The sequence below is a fragment of the Sorex fumeus genome, unplaced genomic scaffold (genome assembly GCF_029834395.1).
Source record: "Sorex fumeus unplaced genomic scaffold, SorFum_2.1 ptg000035l, whole genome shotgun sequence".
Lineage (NCBI taxonomy): Eukaryota > Metazoa > Chordata > Mammalia > Eulipotyphla > Soricidae > Sorex > Sorex fumeus.
The window spans coordinates 16124287-16145326 of record NW_026606092.1 but is presented as its reverse complement, the minus strand read 5'-3'; the positions used below and the strand labels follow the sequence as shown (position 1 = coordinate 16145326).

At 48.2% G+C, this 21040-nt stretch overlaps 1 protein-coding gene across 1 annotated transcript in view; it reads left to right on the top strand.

The window, feature by feature from the left end:
• KIF5C (kinesin family member 5C) overlaps window positions 1–21040 on the top strand; it is a 200313-nt gene that overhangs the window by 73880 nt on the left and 105393 nt on the right. Inside the window, exons 3-4 of the mRNA XM_056117490.1 lie at window positions 8603–8676; window positions 17766–17870. Coding sequence (XP_055973465.1) covers window positions 8603–8676; window positions 17766–17870 — 179 coding nt within the window. The remainder of the gene's footprint in view (window positions 1–8602; window positions 8677–17765; window positions 17871–21040) is intronic.

The following is a 21040-nucleotide window of genomic DNA, read 5'->3' as shown; positions in this document are numbered from 1 at the left end:
TTTGTTTTTGTTTTTGGGTCACACCCGACAATGCACAGGGGTTACTCCTGGCTCTGCACTCAGGAGTTACTCCTGGCGGTGCTCAGGGGACCATATGGGACCCTGGGAATTGAACCCGGGCCGGCCACATGCAAGGCAAATGCCCTACCCGCTGTGCTATCGCTCCAGCCCTGCAGCTGGAGGTTTTGACCACACTTGGAGTACTCAGTGACTATTCCTGGCTCTGTGCTCAGCAGTAATCCCTGGAGAGGCTTGGGGAGCCGTCTGCAGGGCAGGAGACTGAACCTGGGTCAGCTGCAGGCGAGGCACGCAGCTTACCCCTTGTACTTCCCTCAAGCCTCCCTGATTTAATCTTTTCAAATGTCTGGGAATGGCTCAGTGACTAAGTCACCTGACTTGAGAGTGAGAGGCTGTGAGTTGGGTTCTTGAGGCCGCCCTGATGCACATCTTCCCAACTCTCTTTGTTTTGTACCCCTAAGCCCTGCCCTTTGAGATCCACGGTGCTGGCGAATATTTTCCAGCCACGCCACCACCAGGTGCGTGTGAGTACTGCTACTGAAAAGATGTGCCCGCTTGACGGCTAAGTCCAGCCGGGTGGGGGCACTTGCCTTGCACGAGGAAGACCAGAGTCCCATCCCAGAAACCACATGTGGTCCCCTGAGCCCCGCCAGGAGCTATCACTGAGTGCAGAGTCAGGAGTAACCCCTGAGCACAGCTGGGTGTGGCCCCCCCAAATAACACAGAACAAGCAACAACAATAAAAATGTACTGGCACGTTGGCCAGGAGTGCAGAGACCACTGTGATGATCCCAGACAGCTTGTCAGCGAGCACTTGTGTGCAAACATCACGGCTCAAGGAGCATGCCCCTAGCTCGCCACAAGCACTGTCGTGAGCATGCGGACATCACAGCCATGTACAGCACAACAACACCTACAGAGATAAGAGAGGGGCGACTGCTCCCCAAGGCTAGTGTGGGGGGACGGGGCTCTCTGTCTTCCCATCAGTAAATTGAAACGTGGCTCTGTGAGAGACAGCGTCTGTGCCGAGATGACCAGGACAGCCAGAGCGTCTCTCTCCCTGAGGAGCGCTATTTCAGTCAGGGGATGGAGCCTGTGTTCTAGGAGCCTTTGTTCTAGAGGCAAGGGTTGAATCAAAGGATTCAGAAGGTCTCCAGAGACCTCAATGATTTGTGATGATGTGGCAGACCATCGCGTTTTCCTTTCAAGTCTGTTTAAAGTCTTTCGAGATCAGAAAGGGAAAAAAAATCCTTTTAACTGAATGGCTCTTATTGTCTCTTGGATTTTCATTTGCTTCAACTTCACAATTCCACCCCCACCTCCATCCCCTTCCAAAACATTTGCTAATAGTGTTCTGCCATCTCCCAGACTCCCATCCTTTTCTCAGGTGTGGATTTTTTGCAGTGTTGTCTGAAAGGACACGTAAAATTCTCTATTTTCATAGATGACGTTATAGGGCTTGCTGACTCCCAGCTCTGTAAATAAGAAAGGCCCCTGTGGATGCTAGGAATTAAAAACCTTGGTTACCTGAGGCAGTTGTTGAAGGGATGGTACCCCAGCTGACAAGAAGCCCTTGTGGGCATTTGCCTTCCAAATTAGCCACCTGTAGACTGTTTGAGAAGGTGCTTGCTTGTTTTCCATTCCTGATGTTGAAAGACACTTCTTTGGTCTTGTCTTCCTTTGTTCTTTGATGCCAGTAAATTAAGTATTTATCACTTGGTAAGCACCGCGAGGGATCAGAGTCGCCAGGATGTGAGATTTTGTGAGAAGCTTTGCGTCTTGGGAAACAGACAGATGCAATGTGATTATCATATACACGGGCTTGCCATGCTTTAACATGCATGTGTGCAGAATGCTGTGGAAACACAGGAATGTGACTCGATGGGGAGAGGGAGGGAGAATTCATGAGAAAGATTAGTTCCTAAGGACCGTTGAACATCCCAGGTGAGGACAAGCAGCAGCAACGGTGAAAACATAAAGGCATAAATTCGATGGCGTGTTTAGACAACACAGTGAGACAGCCTGCAAGCTTAAATATTTATGGCTGCCCTGAGCACAGTTGGGTGCGGTAGAGACCCCAGGCAATATTGCATCTCTGAACCTGAGTTCCCGGATTGCCAGGCCCAGGAGCACATCCCTGGGAGCAGCCCTAGGGCCCCCAAGCAGATATAGGAGCTCCCCTCCCCCCATCATCACCCCGCATCCCCCCCCTCCCCGCGTGACCAAAAGTAAATGCTGAATTAGAGTTTGATGGAAATTCTTGGGCCATGTGGATCCATCAAAGTGTTACACTTCAGCTGTTATTAGATGTCACTCTATTTTATTATTATTTATTACTCTATGGTGATGTATGTCTCCGCGGAAGAAACACTATGTTTTCAGCTGCTGTTACCTATCAAACACCTTCTATGCACTTTGCATGTATCATTGCATTTTCAAGATCCTCATTTGTATGTGGCATGAACTTGCTCCTTCCTGTGCACGGATGAGGCATTTGAGGTGGAGTAAGTTAGCAGGGTGTGAGTTCTGCACCTCAACCTCTGTTTAGCTTTCTTGCTGCTTCTGCGTTCACCAAGCCCTCGCTTTCCAGGAGGATCTATAGTGAGCATTTAGTAGCAATTATTTTGAGCTGCTCCTTTTCTCTCAGGCTATTTGGACTGTTAACCAAGCATGACAAGAAGATAAGGAAGGGAGTGGGGGGTAGAAGAAGGCCAAGGGGAGAGAAGAGGGACTGTCTTCCAGCAGTGCTTCTGTGCAGTGTTTGTTTTGGGTCACATGGAGGTGTGATGGGGTCATTCCTAGAGGTGCTCGGGAGACCATGTGGTGCCTGGGATCCAGTCCTGGTCTCCTGCTTGCAAACACATGCTCCAGCCCCGCCAGCAGTCTCTGATACTGTGCATTTCCCTCAGAGGGAGTGGCATGAATTCTCTCTCCCAGCATAGGCCCATGACCCTGGCCAGGTCAAGCATCCTGATAGGTCCCAAAATTTTGCAGGGCCCTGAGTGGGGCTTGGGCAAGAGCCTGAGGATGCCCAGTCAGCGTTAGCTCATCAGCGACTATGGCCAGGGACAGATGCCATGGACGGGCCACCTTGGATAGCTGGTGGGAGGCCATGTGGATGAGAAAACCCCATTAGGTCCCCCCCCCCCCCCGTTTTTATGCCTAGTCACGACCTGACTCTTCTGTGTCAGCAAGACCAGAAGAGAGATCTTGGGGTGGAATTGGTCCCCAGAGTTAAGATGCCCTGTCTCGAGGTATCCCACCAGCCCGGGGGCTGTGTGTGTGCCGTGCTGACTGTATGGTGTGAGCTGAACGTACATCATGCCAGCAGTGCCCGTCACAAAGGCAGGTTCTGTCTGTCTGAGCTTGTTCTTCCCGCTCCAAGGCTGGTCTATAGAAATGGTTGTTCTCTGAAGGCCCAGATGGAAACAAATGCTTCCCCGGGTCCAGGAGCTGCCACTCAACATGATGAAAGCGCCTTTTTGTGGGCTGTTTTCTGTTAGCGTCGAGGAGGGGCGGCTGGGTGCTTGGGAGGAGCTGGGGACCTGTTTTCTCATCTTATCTCCTGCTTTCTCCAGCCTTAAATGGCACCGCATGGGTTGTTTCTCGGCACCAGTAAGTCCTAAGCAAACAGCAGCCCGCCACCCAAACGGAAAGGAAAGAAATAGCGAACACTGTTTCCAAGAGATTTTTATTTTTTGTTTTTTGTTTTTTTTTCCCTTTTTTGGGCCACACCTGGTGATGCACAGGGGTTACTGCTGGCTCTGCCCTCAGGAATTACTCCTGGCGGTGCTCAGGGAACCGACCATATGGGATGCTGGGAATCGAACCCAGTTTGGCTGCGTGCAAGGCAAATGCCCACTGTGCTCTCACTCCAGCCCCAGTCTTTCCTTCCTTCCTTCCTTCCTTCCTTCCTTCCTTCCTTCCTTCCTTCCTTCCTTCCTTTCTCTCTTTCTTGCTTGCTTTCTTGTTTTCTTGCTTTCTTGCTTTAAAAAAAATTATCTTCTAATTGTGAGTGGAGTCAATAGAGGGTGCCATCTGCTCCACACAGTCTTGAACAGGAGAGTGGGTCCCTAGGCACTGAGACATGACTGTAAGATGCTTAAAAGGCCAAGGGGAGTGTGTTGGCTGTAATGGGGTTTATATAGTCCCTTTTCTTCAGGGGGAAAAAAAAAAGTCAGACTCACTGTTGAAATAGCAATGCCTCACATCCAGGGACTGGCCAGTTCCGCGCCCGCCCCCCCCCCCCCCCACCTGCCACCAGGATGGGTTCTCTTAGCTCCTGGGAATTAGTGGGATCGTGCATTCTGCTTGGTGAAAGTGGGCTTGGAGCGCTGGGCCAGGGCTGGGCGGGGGTCCCTAAGTCGGAAGTTCTGGCCTGCACAGCTCCTGGCAGAGGAGGCAGCCTTGTCTCTGATTAGCAGCATTCGGCTCTGAGCTACTTCTGGAAAGGCAGGCTGCTCTGAGCCATCTGGGGTGGGTGCGAAGGGGGTGGCCAGTTGCAGGGAGCTGAGGCAGCTGGACCCTCATTCTTTTTTTTTTTAATTATTTTTTATTTTATAAGTTGGTTCACAATATTTGATTACATTTAATATTCAAACACCAATTCCACCTCCATTCCACCTTCCCACCACCAAATTCAGGATGTTTTCATCCCAAGCCCCAATCCCTGGCCCAAAGCACAACCGAAATAATATATTTTGTATTGTCTTATGGAAAACCATCTTATGATGTGTCACATAGCCGCATTTGTGGCCATGTGGTCCAGGAATACATTCACTCATATGTGAGGCTCGGCCCAGGATGTGGGGGAACGGCCTTGAACATGGCAGCGGTTGGGTTCTGGAGGTTTTTGGCTGCCGGGGCTGGGTCCTTTGGGGCGGGGAGGGCTCTCACCTGCCCCCTCTGGGGCACCCCGAGTGAAAAAGCCTGGCACAGAGTCCGATGGCATACCTGTGGTGGGTGTCATGTTGCTCCCTTCTGGGAGAAAAAGCTGTGTGATCTGGATGGTGGCCACTGAGGAGATTATCTGGCACCCGCAGGAGGTGGCTTATGGGCATGAGCCCTGCTTGGGTCACCAGAGACTGGGGGTAAACGAGCTCTCATGTACCTGCATTCTTGGTATCCTTTAAAAGGTTTTGTTTTTGTTTTGAGGCCACACCCAGCAGTGCTCATGAGGACTTGCTCCCTTTGCTCTGCTCAGGGATCACTCCTGGCAGGGCCTGAGGGTACATATGAAGTACCTGGGCTTGGCAGCATGCAAGGCAAGCACCATACCTGCTATACCCTTACCCTGTTCTGACTCCCGAGTTTATAGTTCCCAAGTGCTTTGTGGCCAGAAGCAGAAGGAAAAGAAGGGGAACCAGAGAGATAGTTGCATGCACGCAGCCAACCCAGGTTCAATCCCCGGTACCCTATATGGTGGGTCCCCTGAGCACCACCAGGAGGGATTCCTGAGTGAAGAACCAGGAGTAACCCCTGAGCATCACCGGGTGTGGCCCCAAAACAAAAACAAGAAAAATAGAAGGAAAAGAAGTCCTTTTAGTTTGGGGGAGGCATTTAATCTCACTACTGGAAACACCAGTGTATCATTGTCATTAGTGTGACAAATTGTCTAGAAGTGTGTGTGTGTGTGTGTGTGTGTGTGTGTGTGCAACAAACAGAATTAAAAAAATATGATGGAAGGGAGGGGGTTTCTTTCCTGTGGGCCCCCTCAAAGCCTTCCCACTGCATCCAGCCACTGCTTTTGGGTCCAAGGAATCTGTCCTCTTAGCTAGTTGACATTTCTGTGAAAACTGAAGCTTGAACCTCAAGCCCTTAGACGTGTCTTCTTCAAATTTTTTTTGCTTTCCTTGTTACCAGGGCAACCATCGCCGTGCCTGATGAGTGAACATTCTCTAGGTCTCACTAGAGTTTGACGCATCCCTGGAGGGCTGCTGGGATTGAAAAAAAAATAACCTGCCATTTAGTTTTTTTTCTGTTTTTAGCTTCCTGAAGGAAAATCCCACTTTCTTTTCTAATCCCAGCAGCTATCTCAAATCAGTAAGATGTATGCTAATTTTTTAAAAAAAGAAACCCAACAAAATCCCCAGGAAAATCTGCTTTGTCACAATCGGGGAGACCAGAACCCATTAAGCCCCGGCCAGGGTCCGGATAGACGGAGCTGATTTTCTGATGTGGATTTTTGTGCCTGACCCTGAGAAGGTTCCCCCCAGGAACCTGCTCCCTGGTCCCACCAGGCCTTCAGGAATGAGATTTCCTCTCCGATGCTCCAGATAGATTCTCATTGTGCATATTTCCCCATTTGCTGATTTTTGTTTGTTTGGGTTCTTTCTGGTGGGGAGGGGGCACACCCCGCTCAGATCAGGACTTACTTTGCGGGGGGCCCCGCCAGACCACTCTCCGGCCCGCGGAGGTGGCCCTAGGATCCGTAGGTGCAAGGAGGGACCAACCGAATGAAGACGCAAGACACAAGAGACAGAGTACAGTTTAGAAACAGAGATAAAGACACAGGACAGGACAGGACCTTATTCAGGGCAGCAGGGGTATTATATACTTTGCGACGCAGGAAACTATGCTTACATCACAGAAGGCAATTACATCACTAGGTCATATCATATATTGTTAGGAGAGTTACAAAAACTACATGTTCCATGTGCTTGATTAGTCAGTGTCAGTTACTTCTTATTCTTGGGCTAGCTGTGACAAATGTTTTCTTTTAAATAATCATACATAGCTCATATTATGCATAGGCTGTGGTTAGAGCAGACGCAGTACCAGATTTGCGCTAGTCAGGACCCGCTTGTTCAGGGTCATGTAGGCCAAGATAACCATACATAGCACAGGCATGTAGGCCCTTGGTCAGTTAAAGGGCCAGCTTCCCACATTACTTCTGGTTCTGTGCTGAGGAATCACTCCTGGTAGGCTAGGAGTATCATATGGGGTGCCAGGAATGGAACCTGGGTTGACTGTGTGTTTAGGCAAACTCCCTACCCGCTGTATTATCGCTCTAGCCTTTGCACTGGGTGATGTTTACATGGCTGAAGGTGGATCCAGGGGACGCAGGGGAGAAGCGAGCCCTAAATATATTTTCATTGCCTCTGCTGCTTTGAAAGAATCCCTATGGATTATCTCTAGTCAAAAAGCATCCTTGTGGGGCTGGAGCGATAGCACAGTGGGTAGGGTGTTTGCCTTGCACGTGGTTGACCCGAGTTCGATTCCCAGCAACCCATATCCCCCTCCCCCCCCCCCCCCCCCCCCCGAGCACTGACAAGAGTAATTCCTGAGTGCATGTGCCAGGAATAACCTCCGTGCATTGCCGGGTGTGACCCAAAAAGAACAAAAGAGCATTATTGTATGCCAGCCTCCCTGTGCTGAAGAAGTCAGGACTAGAATAATGAAAAGAAAAGAAAGTTGCGTGTGTGTGTGTGTGTGTGTGTGTGTGTGTGTGTGTGTGTGTGTCGGGGGCTACCTCCAGCGGTGCTTAAAGCATACTCCTGATGTGGATGGCTTCTACCCTCTGATTGGCACACTCATTGAATACCAGGCACGTGTTCGCTGGGCTTCCCTGGTGATCTGGTTTCTGGTGATCTGACCAGGCTGTGTTGGGGTGACTCAGGGTGTGGAGCAGAGACCTGAGTTTTCTACTCCAGCTTCTTCTCAGGGACTCCTGAGTGGCCTTCAGGAGAAACCTGCCCAGGATTCACTCAGGTGGGTGAGGCAGCACGTTCGGTCCCCGGCACCACCCCACAAGCATCCTCAGGGCAAGACTGTGTCGTCTCTGCCACATCATCCTGAAGTGTGTTCAAGCAGCACCACTGAAATATGTGGCCCCTGCGAGTGCCGCCAGCATGACCACAGGCACAGGCATGGGCACAGCAATAAAGTGTGTGCACCCTCGTTTGTACCAGCAAAGGGAAGGGAAGAGGGGGGAAAAATTAAAGATGGGGAGCAAATTGAATTTTAGAAATAAACGTGGGAAGTGAAAAGATAAGAAGAGGGACCCCGGGATAGCTCAGCTGCCCAAGTATTTGTCTTGCAAGTGCCAGGGCAGACGTTTGATTCCTGGTGCTGCCCACATGTACCCAGCAGTGTCCAGGCAACCGCTACTATTGCACTGCTGGAGTGTGCAACCTGCCGTGAGCACCAAGGCCAGGAATGCGCCCCCTGCTGGTTACGTGTGGGCGCTCCACAGCGTCCCCTAGCAAGCACTAACGCCAGAACCTGTTTGCTCCGGGGCCGGAAATCAGCAAAGGCCGGGGAAGAGGGGCAAAAAGGTGAAACCTTGCTACTTGGTTTGAAATTTGTCTTAATTTAGGGGTGACTGGTAGAAAGTGTGTTGCCTCTTTCATTAATACTTTCTGGAGGTATTTGTGGGACCCGGTGGGGGGTCGGGGGTGTCATTTCTGCCTTTATCTTACAATCCTGCTGAACATACAAACGGAAATGAAATCAATCATTTGTGTGGAAAAATGAGATGGGGCATTTGGAAAATATTATTTTAAATTATGCAACCAGCACCAGCATACAATTAAAGTGATGAGTTTTTTCTTTTTTTCTTTCTTTTTTTTTTTCTTGCTTGCAGATGTCCTTGAAGGTTATAATGGGACGATTTTTGCATATGGACAGACCTCTTCAGGAAAAACACACACGATGGAGGTAAGGAACATCAGAGGATGTCAGTCTCTGAGACGGCTGGACAGAATTGCAGCTCCTAGCGAAAGTGGAGCTCCAGTGGCTCTTTCTCTCAGTGATGGGAAAGTTTTGAGGGTGAGGATGTGGGACCAATGGGTGACATCTTTGAGGAGTATGAAAATAATGGGGAGTGACAAAGTCCTGGGATTTAAATACTAAAGAACATCTTTGGCATAAAGTTTTGATAAAAATACAATCATAGGGCCGGAGAGTTAGTATCATGGGTCGAGCATTTGCCTTGCATGTGGCATCCCTGTAGGTCTCCAAGGCTCGCCAGGAATGATTCCTGGGCACAGTGCCAGAGAAGTAAGCCCTGTGCACAGCCGGGTGTGGTCCAGAAAACAAAAACAAGGTGAAACAAAAACATATAGTAAAATGATAATACACTCTTAGAAGAAGGATCCTCTGGGTTGGAGAAATAGTCGAGGAATTAAGGCATGTCGTCTTGTATACTCCCGCTCAGATCCCTAGCTCCACATCCGTGTTTCCCAGGTACCATCCTGAGTGACCTCTGAGCACAGAGACAGGAGTCAGCCATGAGCACCTCTAGGGAATCAGCAACAACATCAGTGGTAGTGTAGTTTCCTTGTAGATTACTGCTCCGGTTTCCAGTGTGCTGTGAAACCACTCTCTGTCAGGAGGGCCTTGGGGGAGGTGAGCTTTCTTAGAGTAAGTTTAGAAAAAAACTGTAGGTCAGAGCCTTCACGGGTTGCCTTAGGAGCTGAAGAGAGCTCAGAGTGCTGGGGTACATTCTCTGCACGCAGGAGGCCCAGCTCTGTTCCCTGGCATTACGTAGTGCCCCGAGCATGCCTGAGCACTGAGCAGGGAGTTACCCATGAACAGTTATGAATGAATGTGCCCCCCCTCCACAATATAAAAGAACCCGAAAGATGTTGGGCTATGGCTCATATGTCATTGGCTAACATGCTTAACCTGCACCTTGGTTTTCTGGGTTTTGTTGTTATTTTTTTAACTGCAGTGTTTAAAATGGGATAGTCCCCCAAACCTCAACAAACCTAACCCTCACTGTAGCCTAGGCTCAAGTTAATGGTAATCCAATTATTCTACATCTCTAGAAAAAAAGAAATATATATATATATATGATATATAAGGTGTATTCAATATGCCAAAAATCACAGTAACAACAAGTTTCAAAAATGGAGACGTGGGGGCTGGAGCAATAGCACAGCAGGTAGAGCATTTGCCTTGCACGCGGCCAACCCGGGTTTGATTCCCAGCATCCCATATGGTCCCCTGAGCACCTCCAGCGGTAATTCCTGAGTACAGAGCCAGGAGTAACCCCTGTGCATTGCCAGGTGTGACCCAAAAAAAAGCAAAAAAAAATGGAGATGTTACTGGGCCGCTCGAGCAATCAATGAACAACGGAGGACAGTGACAGATTAAGTATTAGCTCCAATAAAATAATCGACCAATTAAAAAAATAAATAAAAAATAAAATAAAATGGGACACTCTGACACAGTTCTCATTTTCCAGCTTTGGTGAATGATCTGACGCTCTGGCCAAAATGGGTGAAGTTTCACGACAGTGACAAGTTGACGCTTTACTAGAGCAGAGATCTTCATTGGCTTGTTTTACCTTTTATCCACAATTCCAGTGCAGGGAGTAGCAGCCAGCCCTTATGAGGGACTTAGTGAAATGTTAAAATGATGACCATGTGGAGGCCGGCACTCTGTGAATGAGCATAGACTTCAGATGGGGTGTGTTTGGAGCACACCCACCAGTGCTCAGGAGTGACTCCTGACTGCTCCGGGGACTACATGTGGGATTTGAATTAGGGTTGTGGCAGCGACATGTAGGCCAAGTGCTTTACCATCTCATGGGCCCTGTATGACATTTGTAATCACATCCTCCTCTCGGCCATCTTCCAGACTGAACGAGCTTTTTTCTTTCCTGCTTCCTCTCCTGTTTTCACCAAGGTCTTTGGGGCTCGCTATTTCTCCCAAAGGTTCCACATTGTGCAGGAGTGACTATTAGGGGTATGGAAGAAGCCTGGGAATTGAGCTGAGGATCAGCGGGGGCAGAAGAACCCCTCCTGTTCTTTTTTTTTTCTTTTTGGGTCACATCTGGCAATGCTCAGGGATTACTCCTGGCTCATGCACTCAGGAATTGCTCCTGGCGGTGCTTAGGGGACCATATGGGATGCTGGGAATCGAACCCGGGTCGACCGTGTGCAAGGCAAACGCCCTACCTGCTGTGCTATCGCTCTAGCCCCCCCTTTTGCTCTTGGCATTGGTGTTTCATTGACGCCAGTGCCCTCTAGGGCACTGTTGTAGGGAGGTTGTTATTTTATTTTATTATTATTTTTTAGGTTTTTGGGTGACACCTGGTGATGCTCAGGAGTTATTCCTGGCTCTGTGCTAAGGAATCACTCCTGGTGGATGGTACCACATGGGATGTTGGGGGGCGGTAGGAATGGAACCCAGGTCAGCCACACGCAAAGCAAATGCCCTGCCTGCTCTCCTATCACTCCAGCCCCTGTTGTAGTGGGTTTTGTCGGTGAATCATTTCCATTGAAGAGGTTTTGGCAACATGGCTACAGTCCTCAGGGCTCAGCTCCCCACAGTGCCCAGTGAGGGTGCTGCTCCGAGGGCTCGCAGGTCCGTCGTGCTGACTCATCTTCACCCTTTCAGCTGGAGACCCAGACGTTCAAGTCTGCACAGACAACGGGCAGCAGGAGGCTCTGGGCTGTTTCTGGACAGAGCAGAACTGATTTCCTTGAGCCTCATCGTCCATCTCCCTGCCTCCCCACTTTCCTCTGCTCATCTCTCATACTAGGACTCTTGGACCTGGGCATCCCTTACTCTTGCTCCTGCTCTCATCTGCTTTGGGGCCCACATCCTTGTGTAGCCTTCTGGGCACTAGGAAACTTGCAGTTACTTGTCTCCTAAGCCCCACCCATGGGCACAAAGCCATTCACAAAGGCCATCGTGCTGAGAGAGAGTGGGGAATCTCGTGAGAGATGTGCCTCTCATTTTTTAAAAAGGAAACAATATACAAAATGGTAAAATGCAAAATCCACTTGCCTCCCCACACCCACTCACACATGATTTTAACCACTGTGTATAAGTGCAACCTTATTTAGCTTTGGGAATAATTTGTCTTTTTTTGAAAAGATTTTGTCCTGGAAAATGTCAGAAATTTGCATTGTAATCTATCTGGGGAGAGACGTGTGTGTGTGTGTGTGTGTGTGTGTGTGTGTGTGTGTGTGTGTGTGTAGATGATGTCCACGAGAGATGCCAGTTCTTTAAAACTAGAATTGGAGAATTGGAGGACTGGGAAGATCGCACAGAGGCCAGGGGGACAGACCTTGTGTAAACCCTGGCTGGACCTTGATGACCTCCTGAGCATTGCTGGGGGGGAGCCGCAGAATGTTCCAGCATAGCTGGGGGAGTTCAGGCCATGCAGGGCCGAGCACTCAGTACCACTCAGCCACTGGCCCATCTGACTGAGAATCACTGCCCTTCTGAGCACCGGTTGGGAGTCTCCTCTCAATCCTCTAAAACTGGGTTTTTTTTTGTTACCCAGCCTCTGGGGACCCCCTCCACAGTGCCTGCAGTGGTGCTGCAGGCCAGGGGGCTTCTGGGGACCCAGCGGGGACCCCTAGTTGCCTAAGTACTATCACCCCGTCAGCTTTGGCAGACTGACTTTATCTTTGCTTGTATTCATTTTTATATTTATTTTTCTGGTGCCGAGGCTTGAACCCAGAACTCCCACCGGCAAGGGGTGTGCTGCGCCTCTTTGCTCCCTCCCAAGCCCATGACCAGTGTGTAAAGGTTGATTGTCAGGAGTTACTTTCCTTTATGGTGACTTTTGAAGACCACATGTGGGACCTGCAGGAGGAAGTGGGGTTGGGGTGGGGGTGTGAGGTCGGCCTTTCCTTGGGGGCTGTACACTTTCATCTGATTCTTTCTCTGTAGGGGGGGTGTTGATTGGAGGGAAGGTAGAGGTATTTTTGAGGAAAATAGAGTAAATGGGGCGCCTCACGCTGAAGTCTGAGGGACCGTAGGAGACCAAGAAATCCGGGACCCTGGAATGCAATTAAATTTTTAAAAACCCTGCAGCGCTTGCAGTGTCTGAAAGGAGGATTTTCTGTATTCAGAATTACATGTTGTGGTCTTTCAAAACTTCTGGAAGGGAATGTGAGCTCTCTAAATGACTTGTCACATTTTAAAGCTGTTTCTCATTTTAATCCCCCCTCCTGCCCCCTGTTTTGGGTCTGACATCCAGTGGTGATTCCATTACCTGCGATTGAGGGGAACAAACAGATAAGCCGACATAAAATGGGAAAGATTAGCTTCCGAAGCTGGAGCCTTCACGCCGACTTTTCAGTGAGCATAGGCAACCCTCTACACTGTTGGTGCTGAGCTGGGTGGAAGGTGGGCATGCTCAGGTTGGGGCTCCCCCTCGCCCCCCAAGAGCGAGGCTGCGAGGGGGCTGGGGGCCCCGGCCCTTTGTTCAGTGTGATGCCAGGCAGGGCCTTTCTTGGGATGCTGATGAGACGGATGGAGACATTCCCGTTGATCCTGGGTCTGCCTTCGGAATGGTGCAGTGCCCTGCTGCTGAGCCAGACCGGCTGAGGGATCCTTGACAAGCCTGTCTGAGCACCGGGCTGCTCCTGTGAGCTGATGGGCCACGTGCTCTCTTAGCTGAAGTGTTTCGAGAGACTGTCCTGCTTGGGAGATGGATGAGGCAGCTGTAGCTCGGACAAAGGGGGTGTTGTTCAGGGGCCACGGGGCTGCTCTGGCTTCTTCTTTCATACCTCCTTCTAGAAGGCCATCCTCGGAAGCGGGAAAGACTGCAAAAGAGAATCCGACACATGCGTGGATGAAGTTCTCCTTTTGCTTTCTGGGGGCAGCAAGACGGTGAATGGTGAAGAGTACAGGACTTGTTGTTCAAGTCCCTCCTGGGTCCATGCAAGCCAGCAAAGCTTCACTGTGCTCTGTGTGGGTGGCGTTCTTTCTCTGCGCCTGGTTCCTTTGCTAGGATTCTCACGCCTCGTCTTCTGCCTGCTCCTTTTAGCACATCCTTAGTCTTATTCAGCCTGATAGGTGTGGTGTCTTGAGGAAGCCAGCCCATGCACGCTAGCTGACAGGGGCATTTGGCTCTCCAAAATACTCTGAAATAGCTCTTTTCTTCTTTACCATTTTTTATTGCCCAAGGTGACTGTTCAGGGCGTGTCTGTAGGCCCACGTGCATTTCATATGTAAGACAGGAAGCGTGGAAGAGGCCCTATGGACACCTCCCTGGTACACACAGACCACACACACCAAAGCCCATATGGATATCCACCCCCTGTACACACACCACAGACTACACATGGCACACATCACATTACACTACACGCCTAGCACACTGCACATGCCACACACACTACATGTTTCACATACCACACCCTGCACACAGCACTCACTACACACAGCACACACGTACAATACACTACACACAAAGCATGCCACACATACCACACACCCTACGCATTATATATACACCGCGCACTGCATGTACCACACACAGTATACACAGCACACAGAGTATACACAGGATACACAACACTGAGCATATTACACATACAGTGCACTATACGCTGTACATAAATACACTACACACGACACATACATACTACATATTATACCTACCATACACTACACATACCACAGAATGCACATAGTACATATACCACAATCTCACACATGCCACAGACATTGCATATACCACATATTACACATGCATTTCATATACCACACACACTGAACATAGCACACATGTTACAATACTACACACATTTCATGCACTACACATTATACGCAGTACATAACTGTAATTAGTACCCACAGTTACAAATGCCACACTCACACACGCATACACACAGATTGTTTGGGCAGGTTGAGTTTACTGAGCATAAATAAAGACCCTCCCCACACCTGCACTTACTAGATCTAGCACTCCCACATGATGTAGATTTGGGTATCACTTCTGTTAGATATTCTGGGTATGTGGGAGATATTCTAATGCTTTCTCCAAGCGAATGTGTATTCCTTATTTCTGTGGTGCTGGGCTGGGGATGACGACAAACAAATAGGGAGTGGCCAGCCTCACTCTCACATCGGCCTTGATTCCTGATAGAGCCAAAGAAAGGGATGTCAATACTGAAGTTGGAAGTCACTGGGGAGACAAACATGTTGAAAGGAAAAGAATCCAAGGAATCAGACTTGAGCCAATTAGAAATGATTTTTTGATTATCAGTCACTCGTTGGCCCTGGCTGCTGAGGAGAGAGTAAGGAATTGTGGTGAATACTAAAGAGCTCTGAGGTTTGTAAGGATCTATCTTACAGCGATTCAATAAAAAAATCTTTTTAAAAATGTGTAACAAGAAATATAAAATAAATTAGTTTGGGCCTGCTAAGGGGAATGGTTTGGAAAATGGGGACAATGACGGAGGGCAGGTCACACTGACAGGGGGATTGGGAAAAAAAAAGAAAAGAAAGAAACAAACAAACAAAAGAGCTCTGAGGGAGAGTGGATAGCAGATGCTTTCAGAATAGGATTGGCCTTGAGTTGGCGCAGCGTTGGCCGGGAAAGAGATCTGTTTCACCATAGTATCATTTCTGCCAGAAGTTTCCACAGCCCAGAAGAGTTCATGGGGAGTGGTGGTCTCTTAACGTGTTTATATGGGCCTGTGAGAGTAGTTCCCTACATTTATCACTGCTTTCGTAAAAAAATATGTTTCCAGACTCTTTAGAAACACCAGCAACAGCTTAATGAGGGCCTGTTATGAAGGAAGAATGCAGTGCTGGTTTATAGTCTCTGAGCACGTACTATGTGTGTGCTACAGTTCCGTGCGGTCCATACCGAACTAAGTATCTGCAGCTCTCTGTCTCTGTCTCTGTCTCTCTCTCTGTCTCTCTCCCTCTCTCTCTCTGTGTTTTGAGTCCCTATGCATTGGTGAACCATGCCTTTAGGGAGTATACAGCCAACCTAAAAAGTGACATCAGTACATCAAATGATTTGGGTTTTTAGCAGATGCAGACATTTGAGATGAGACTACATTTTTTTTCGGTGAAAGACCTTTGACGGAGGTCTTTTGCGTCTGAATTGAACTTTTCTTGTTCTTGATAGAGCGGAAGGTCAGAAAGCAGGTGTGTGAAGAAGGATTTGCAGCTGCACTGAGAATGGGGATTATGGTGCTTCCTTCTTGCTTTGAGGAGCTCAGATGTGGGTTTGAAAGCCAGTCTCACTTTGAGGCACTCACTGCACAGTGAGCTCCCGGAGGAAGAGGATTTGTTCAGGAATCCAAGCCAAATCTTTGAGGCCATGGACAGATTAGGAATGGGAACATGGGGTCAAATTATAAAGGTGTAGGACTTCCTTGGAAGATGAAAAGCAAGCTGGGTTCTGTGTTACATTCCAATTCCTAGAGTTTGTTCCTAGAGTTTTGAACTTCTGAAAGGTCTGGAAATTCCCTGAGAGCACAGTTGCTGAGCATCACTTAGATAGCGTGTTTGCACTACCGGGCTGTTCACATGCCGTTGAACAGAAGTGTTGATGGGGTGTAGGCCCAAGGGAGGCTGCACGAGGTCCGAGAGCAGGCCTCTCTGCTTTTAATATTTCTGGAGCTCTCCTTCCGGAATTGCTTTCAGGTGCTATGGCAAATCTATTTGAAAATCTTCAGAGGTGGCTAGAGATTAGAATGCATTTAGAAATAGTTCAAATTATAGAATCCATTTATCCCTCCAACCCTTAGGTAGAAGGGGGCCAGAAATAATAAGAGGGTATCTTACCACTACTTAAAGCTAAGCCCTGGGAACAGCCACAGATTAGTTGGAACAATATAGACTGGGATGACAGATTTTAGCAAAGAATGGATTACATGGAATTTTCTTCAGGGGTTTTTCAAAGTGATACCGGAGGTATTTCTAGAATGAGGTCTTTACTAATTTCTGAGCGATTCCAGTTTTGAACGTAAGTATGAGCATCAGTTCTGAAGTTGATTTCATCAAAGCAGGCCAACTGGTTAAAAAACCAAACTGAGGGCTGGAGTGATAGTACAGCAGGTAGGGCATTTGCCTTACATGAGGCTGACCTGGGTTCGATTCCAAGCATCCCATATGGTCGGTTCCCTGAGCACTTCCAGGACTAATTCCTGAGTGCAAAGCCAGGAGTAACCCCTGAGCATTGCCGGGTGTGACCCAAAAAGCCAAAAAAAAAAAAAAAAAAAGAAAAACACCCCATCTTGGACTTGTGGTGGGCTCTGGTCAATTAGTTAAAAAAAATTGCATATTAGAGTTGGTCTTTCTTCACCTATCTTCCCATGCACATTCTTTTGTTACCCTGGATAGTTGCAGGATGGAATACCCTGGAGTGTCTGGACTCCACAAGAGCAGCTTCCCCACTGCTGGTAGGGAGAGTAACATGTGGGATTAGGCTGGCCCTTGGTTTCTTGGCACTTTCGGCCCAGCTCTGAGGGAGCAGACGGCCCCAGGGGGCTACGCCTGGTTGCACAAACTCTTCTCTGAGAGAAACAAAGGCTCTGGAGAGAGAGAATAATTGCTACAGCACTTGCCTCACACACACCTAACCTGGGTTCTGTCCCTGAAAGCACATAGGGTCCCAGACAATGACAAAACATTGCATTGCCTTCAGATTTGACAATACTTGATGACTTGGACAAATCAGTGTTCTGAAAAAATACCAACGTTTACCAGAAAGACAATTTATTTGAGTCTTAGATAAAATGCTAACAAAGATTTTGCACGTGTTGACAGCATTATGGATTGTCATCGGAGAATGACACAGCACAACATCATTTATAAATTCAAAACCTTTTTACAAATGACGGTGTCGAGGTTCTCCTGAGACCCACTGGTGGGGAGCCCTGAGCACAGAGCCAGGAGTAAGTCCTGAGCACCACTGGATGTGGCCCTCGAATCAAAATTCAACTAAATAAAAAAGAAACTAAGTTTGGTCCCTTCTCTCCCCTCATGTTTTTCTGCGGCACTTTTTACCTGTCTGTGTTTGTGTTTTCACCCACTAGGGAAAGCTCCATGACCCCCAGCTCATGGGCATCATACCAAGGATTGCACATGACATCTTTGACCACATCTATTCCATGGATGAAAACTTGGAGTTTCACATCAAGGTAAGTACTGTGGATGGTGGCCCCAGAGAAGAAACTGCCCCCCTGCCCTCCAAGAGTGTGGTTCAGCTCTCCTTGTGAAAGTCACTCTTACCTTATTTTAACAACATGCTGATGCTAAGTAGAACCATGTTTGTTATTTAATGACAAAGGTAAAAACTCAGCTCTCTACATGGTTTGCAGAAAATGCTGAGAAACAGCGGAGACCCCCTGGGGAATGGAATCATCTGGTACCGCCTAACTTTCTTCTTCCCTTCACCTTGTGGCTTTCTGCAGCTGTGACAGGAATGTGTTTGTGACTGAGTTGGGAGAGCGTTTTCCAAGGCGTGTTCCGTGGAACACACCCTCTGACTGTTTTCATAGGTGTGCTGGGAGGGAAAAGGCGTATGTGGCTGAATGCACTAGGAAAATGCTTTGTTGCACACAATGTTCAATCTATCGCTGGCTTTTAACAGTGCTGTCGTGGAATGCCATTCTGCAAAGGGGGGGCATTACATTACCCGGCTCATTTGACTATGGATCTATTTTTCCCTCTTGGTGTCTTGACAGACTGTAGTTTTAATGGAGCAAACGCTGAGAAGGGTAGAGGAGAGAATTCTCTTTCTCTCCACCCCCACCCCACCCCACCCCAATTTTTGAAAACCGAAACCAATATTCTAGCTTAAATTTGAACCTTTAGGGACATGACTATTCTCTAAGCTATAGCTGTTAATTTAAAGCATTTACTATTAAGAATTAGTTTTTGTTGTTTTTGCTTTTTGGGTCACATCTGGCGATGCTCAGGAGTTACTCCTGGCTTTGCACTCAGGAATTACTCCTGGCGGTGCTCAGGGGACCATATGGGATGCTGGGAATCGAACCAGGGTCGGCCGCGTGCAAGGCAAACGCCCTACTTGCTGTGCTATCCCTCTAGCCCCTAATTTGCTTTTGGTGTTGAGATATATTCTTCAGAACCTGCTTGCTTAAGCAAAGTAAAGAAGTTTTTATCAGATACAGAATCCGACAGCAAATATGACAGGGCTGTGTAAAAGCAGTAAATGACCTCTGCTTTTTTTTTTTTTTTTGGCTTTTTGGGTCACAGCCAGTGATGCTCAGGGCTTACTCCTGGCTCTGCACTCAGGAATTACTCTTGGCAGTGCTCGGGGGACCAAATGGGATGTTGGGGATCGAACCCGGGTCGGTTGCATTGCAGGGCAAATGCCCTACCTGCTGTACTATTGCTCCGGCCCCGAGACCCCTGCTTTTCCTTTAAATTTTCTTTTAAAAAATCGACAGAACATCCAGTTCACTTTTCCTAAAGCATATAAATTTCAGTGATTTTTTTTTAGTATATTTCCCACATTGTACAAACACAATCACCATCTAATTCTAAAATGCTAGTTTTTGGAGGGTCACACCTATCAGTACTCAGGGCTTACTCCTGACTCTGCACTCAGGGATCACACCAGGGCAGCGGGGGTGGGGCGGGGTGGTGAGGAAGACCACATGGGTATTCTATCGCTTTAGTTCATAATTCTAACATTTTTATCACCTCCCCACACACATTCCTTTCCTATGACAGACTGTGTTTCTGACCTCCTTCTGTCTCTCTCTTATTTCAGACCATCTTCCTTTCTTTAAGGAAGGAGCTATCATGGCAGCCCATGATCTCATGATAGCGTTCTCTTATCGTATTTCACTACATAATCATCACAGATTTTATGCCAAATTATTTTGCAAAAAAAAGAGTAATGTGTGACCATATGGGTTTTATGTTTTTGTTTGTTGTTGTTGTTTGTTTGGGAGCCATAACCGGCAATACTCAGAAGTTACTCCTGGCTCTGTGCTCGGGAATTGCTCCTGGTGGTGCTGGGGGGACCATATAGGATGAGGAGATGGAACCCTGGTCAGCCAAATGCAGGCCAAACGCCCTACCCACTGTACTATGGACCTTGTGTGACCATTATGTAAAGCATTCTTTAAGTTTTGGATTTTTTTAAAAAGAAGCCCAAAGCCCAAAACCAAGACCAAACAATTATGTGATGAAATGTGGCGTTTCTAATTCCAAATTCCCCAGGGAAGAAATTTGATCTGACATACAACAGCTGTCGAGCCCTACACAGTGCCTCCTCCCCACCATCACATTAATTAGAAGTGCCTAGGATGCACCTGGTGTGTGTGGGTTCCCAGCGAGGGGACCTGGATGGGGTTGGCAGAGCATGGTGGGGGGAAGGGCAGCTCTGGGGTACTTGGAGCTGTACAGCTCAGCGGAGAGGTGGTTGTTGGTCAGCATTTTAAGTTCAGACCCGGGGACTCTGGGCCTTGGTCTAACCAACCCCTCAGGTCACACTTCACCCATTCTCTTAAACGTTCTACCCTTACCTGTTTCTGCTATGTAACTTTCCTAAAAGATATTAAAACACACACACACACACACACACACACACACACACACACACACACACACAACAAAGCAACATCAATTTTCCCAGTTACATAAAATTATAGCTGGAGAATCTTTTTTTCTGGGCAGTTCCTTCTGTTGGCTAGCCAGTCAGCCTTGCTGTGGCCACTGTGTATCTGGAAGCTGAAGCTTGCTGCTTTGATGGGATCAAGTTTTAGGAGCTTAGCACCTCTTTCAAACTGTTGGCATTTAAGTACCTTAAACTACGTAGTGTTCTTAGGGGATAATCCCGGAGCTAGATGTTAAGCCAATTACTTCCTTCAGAATTGGGTCTTGTTTTAGAAGCTTCTTAAGATGAAGGTCGTGCCATTGTGAAGGGAGGAGCTAGACGGGCACCCCATGTCTCTCGGGCTGCCTTGGGATGCCCAGGTGTCCTGTTTGCATTTGTAGTCCGGTTTACCTAACTTGTAAATATTGATCCCATTTGAATAAGTTTGCTGTTGACTGCTCTTCATTTCTCAGTGAGGGAGGGGCTCCCAAACAATGCTTTGGGGGTGTTCTGGGGGTCACTTCCCACCATACTTGGCCTGGCTGTGCAGACCAGGTGGTTCAGTACTGGGCCTAGTGATGGGGTGCTGCCCCGCCTGGGAAGACTGGGAAGGTCACCGGGTCACCCCTAACGTGACAGTTGGGAGGCTATACTTGAGTGAAAGAGGTTTTATTTATTTATTTATTTATTTATTTATTTTTGCTTTTTTGGGTCACACCCAGCAATGCACAGGGGTTACTC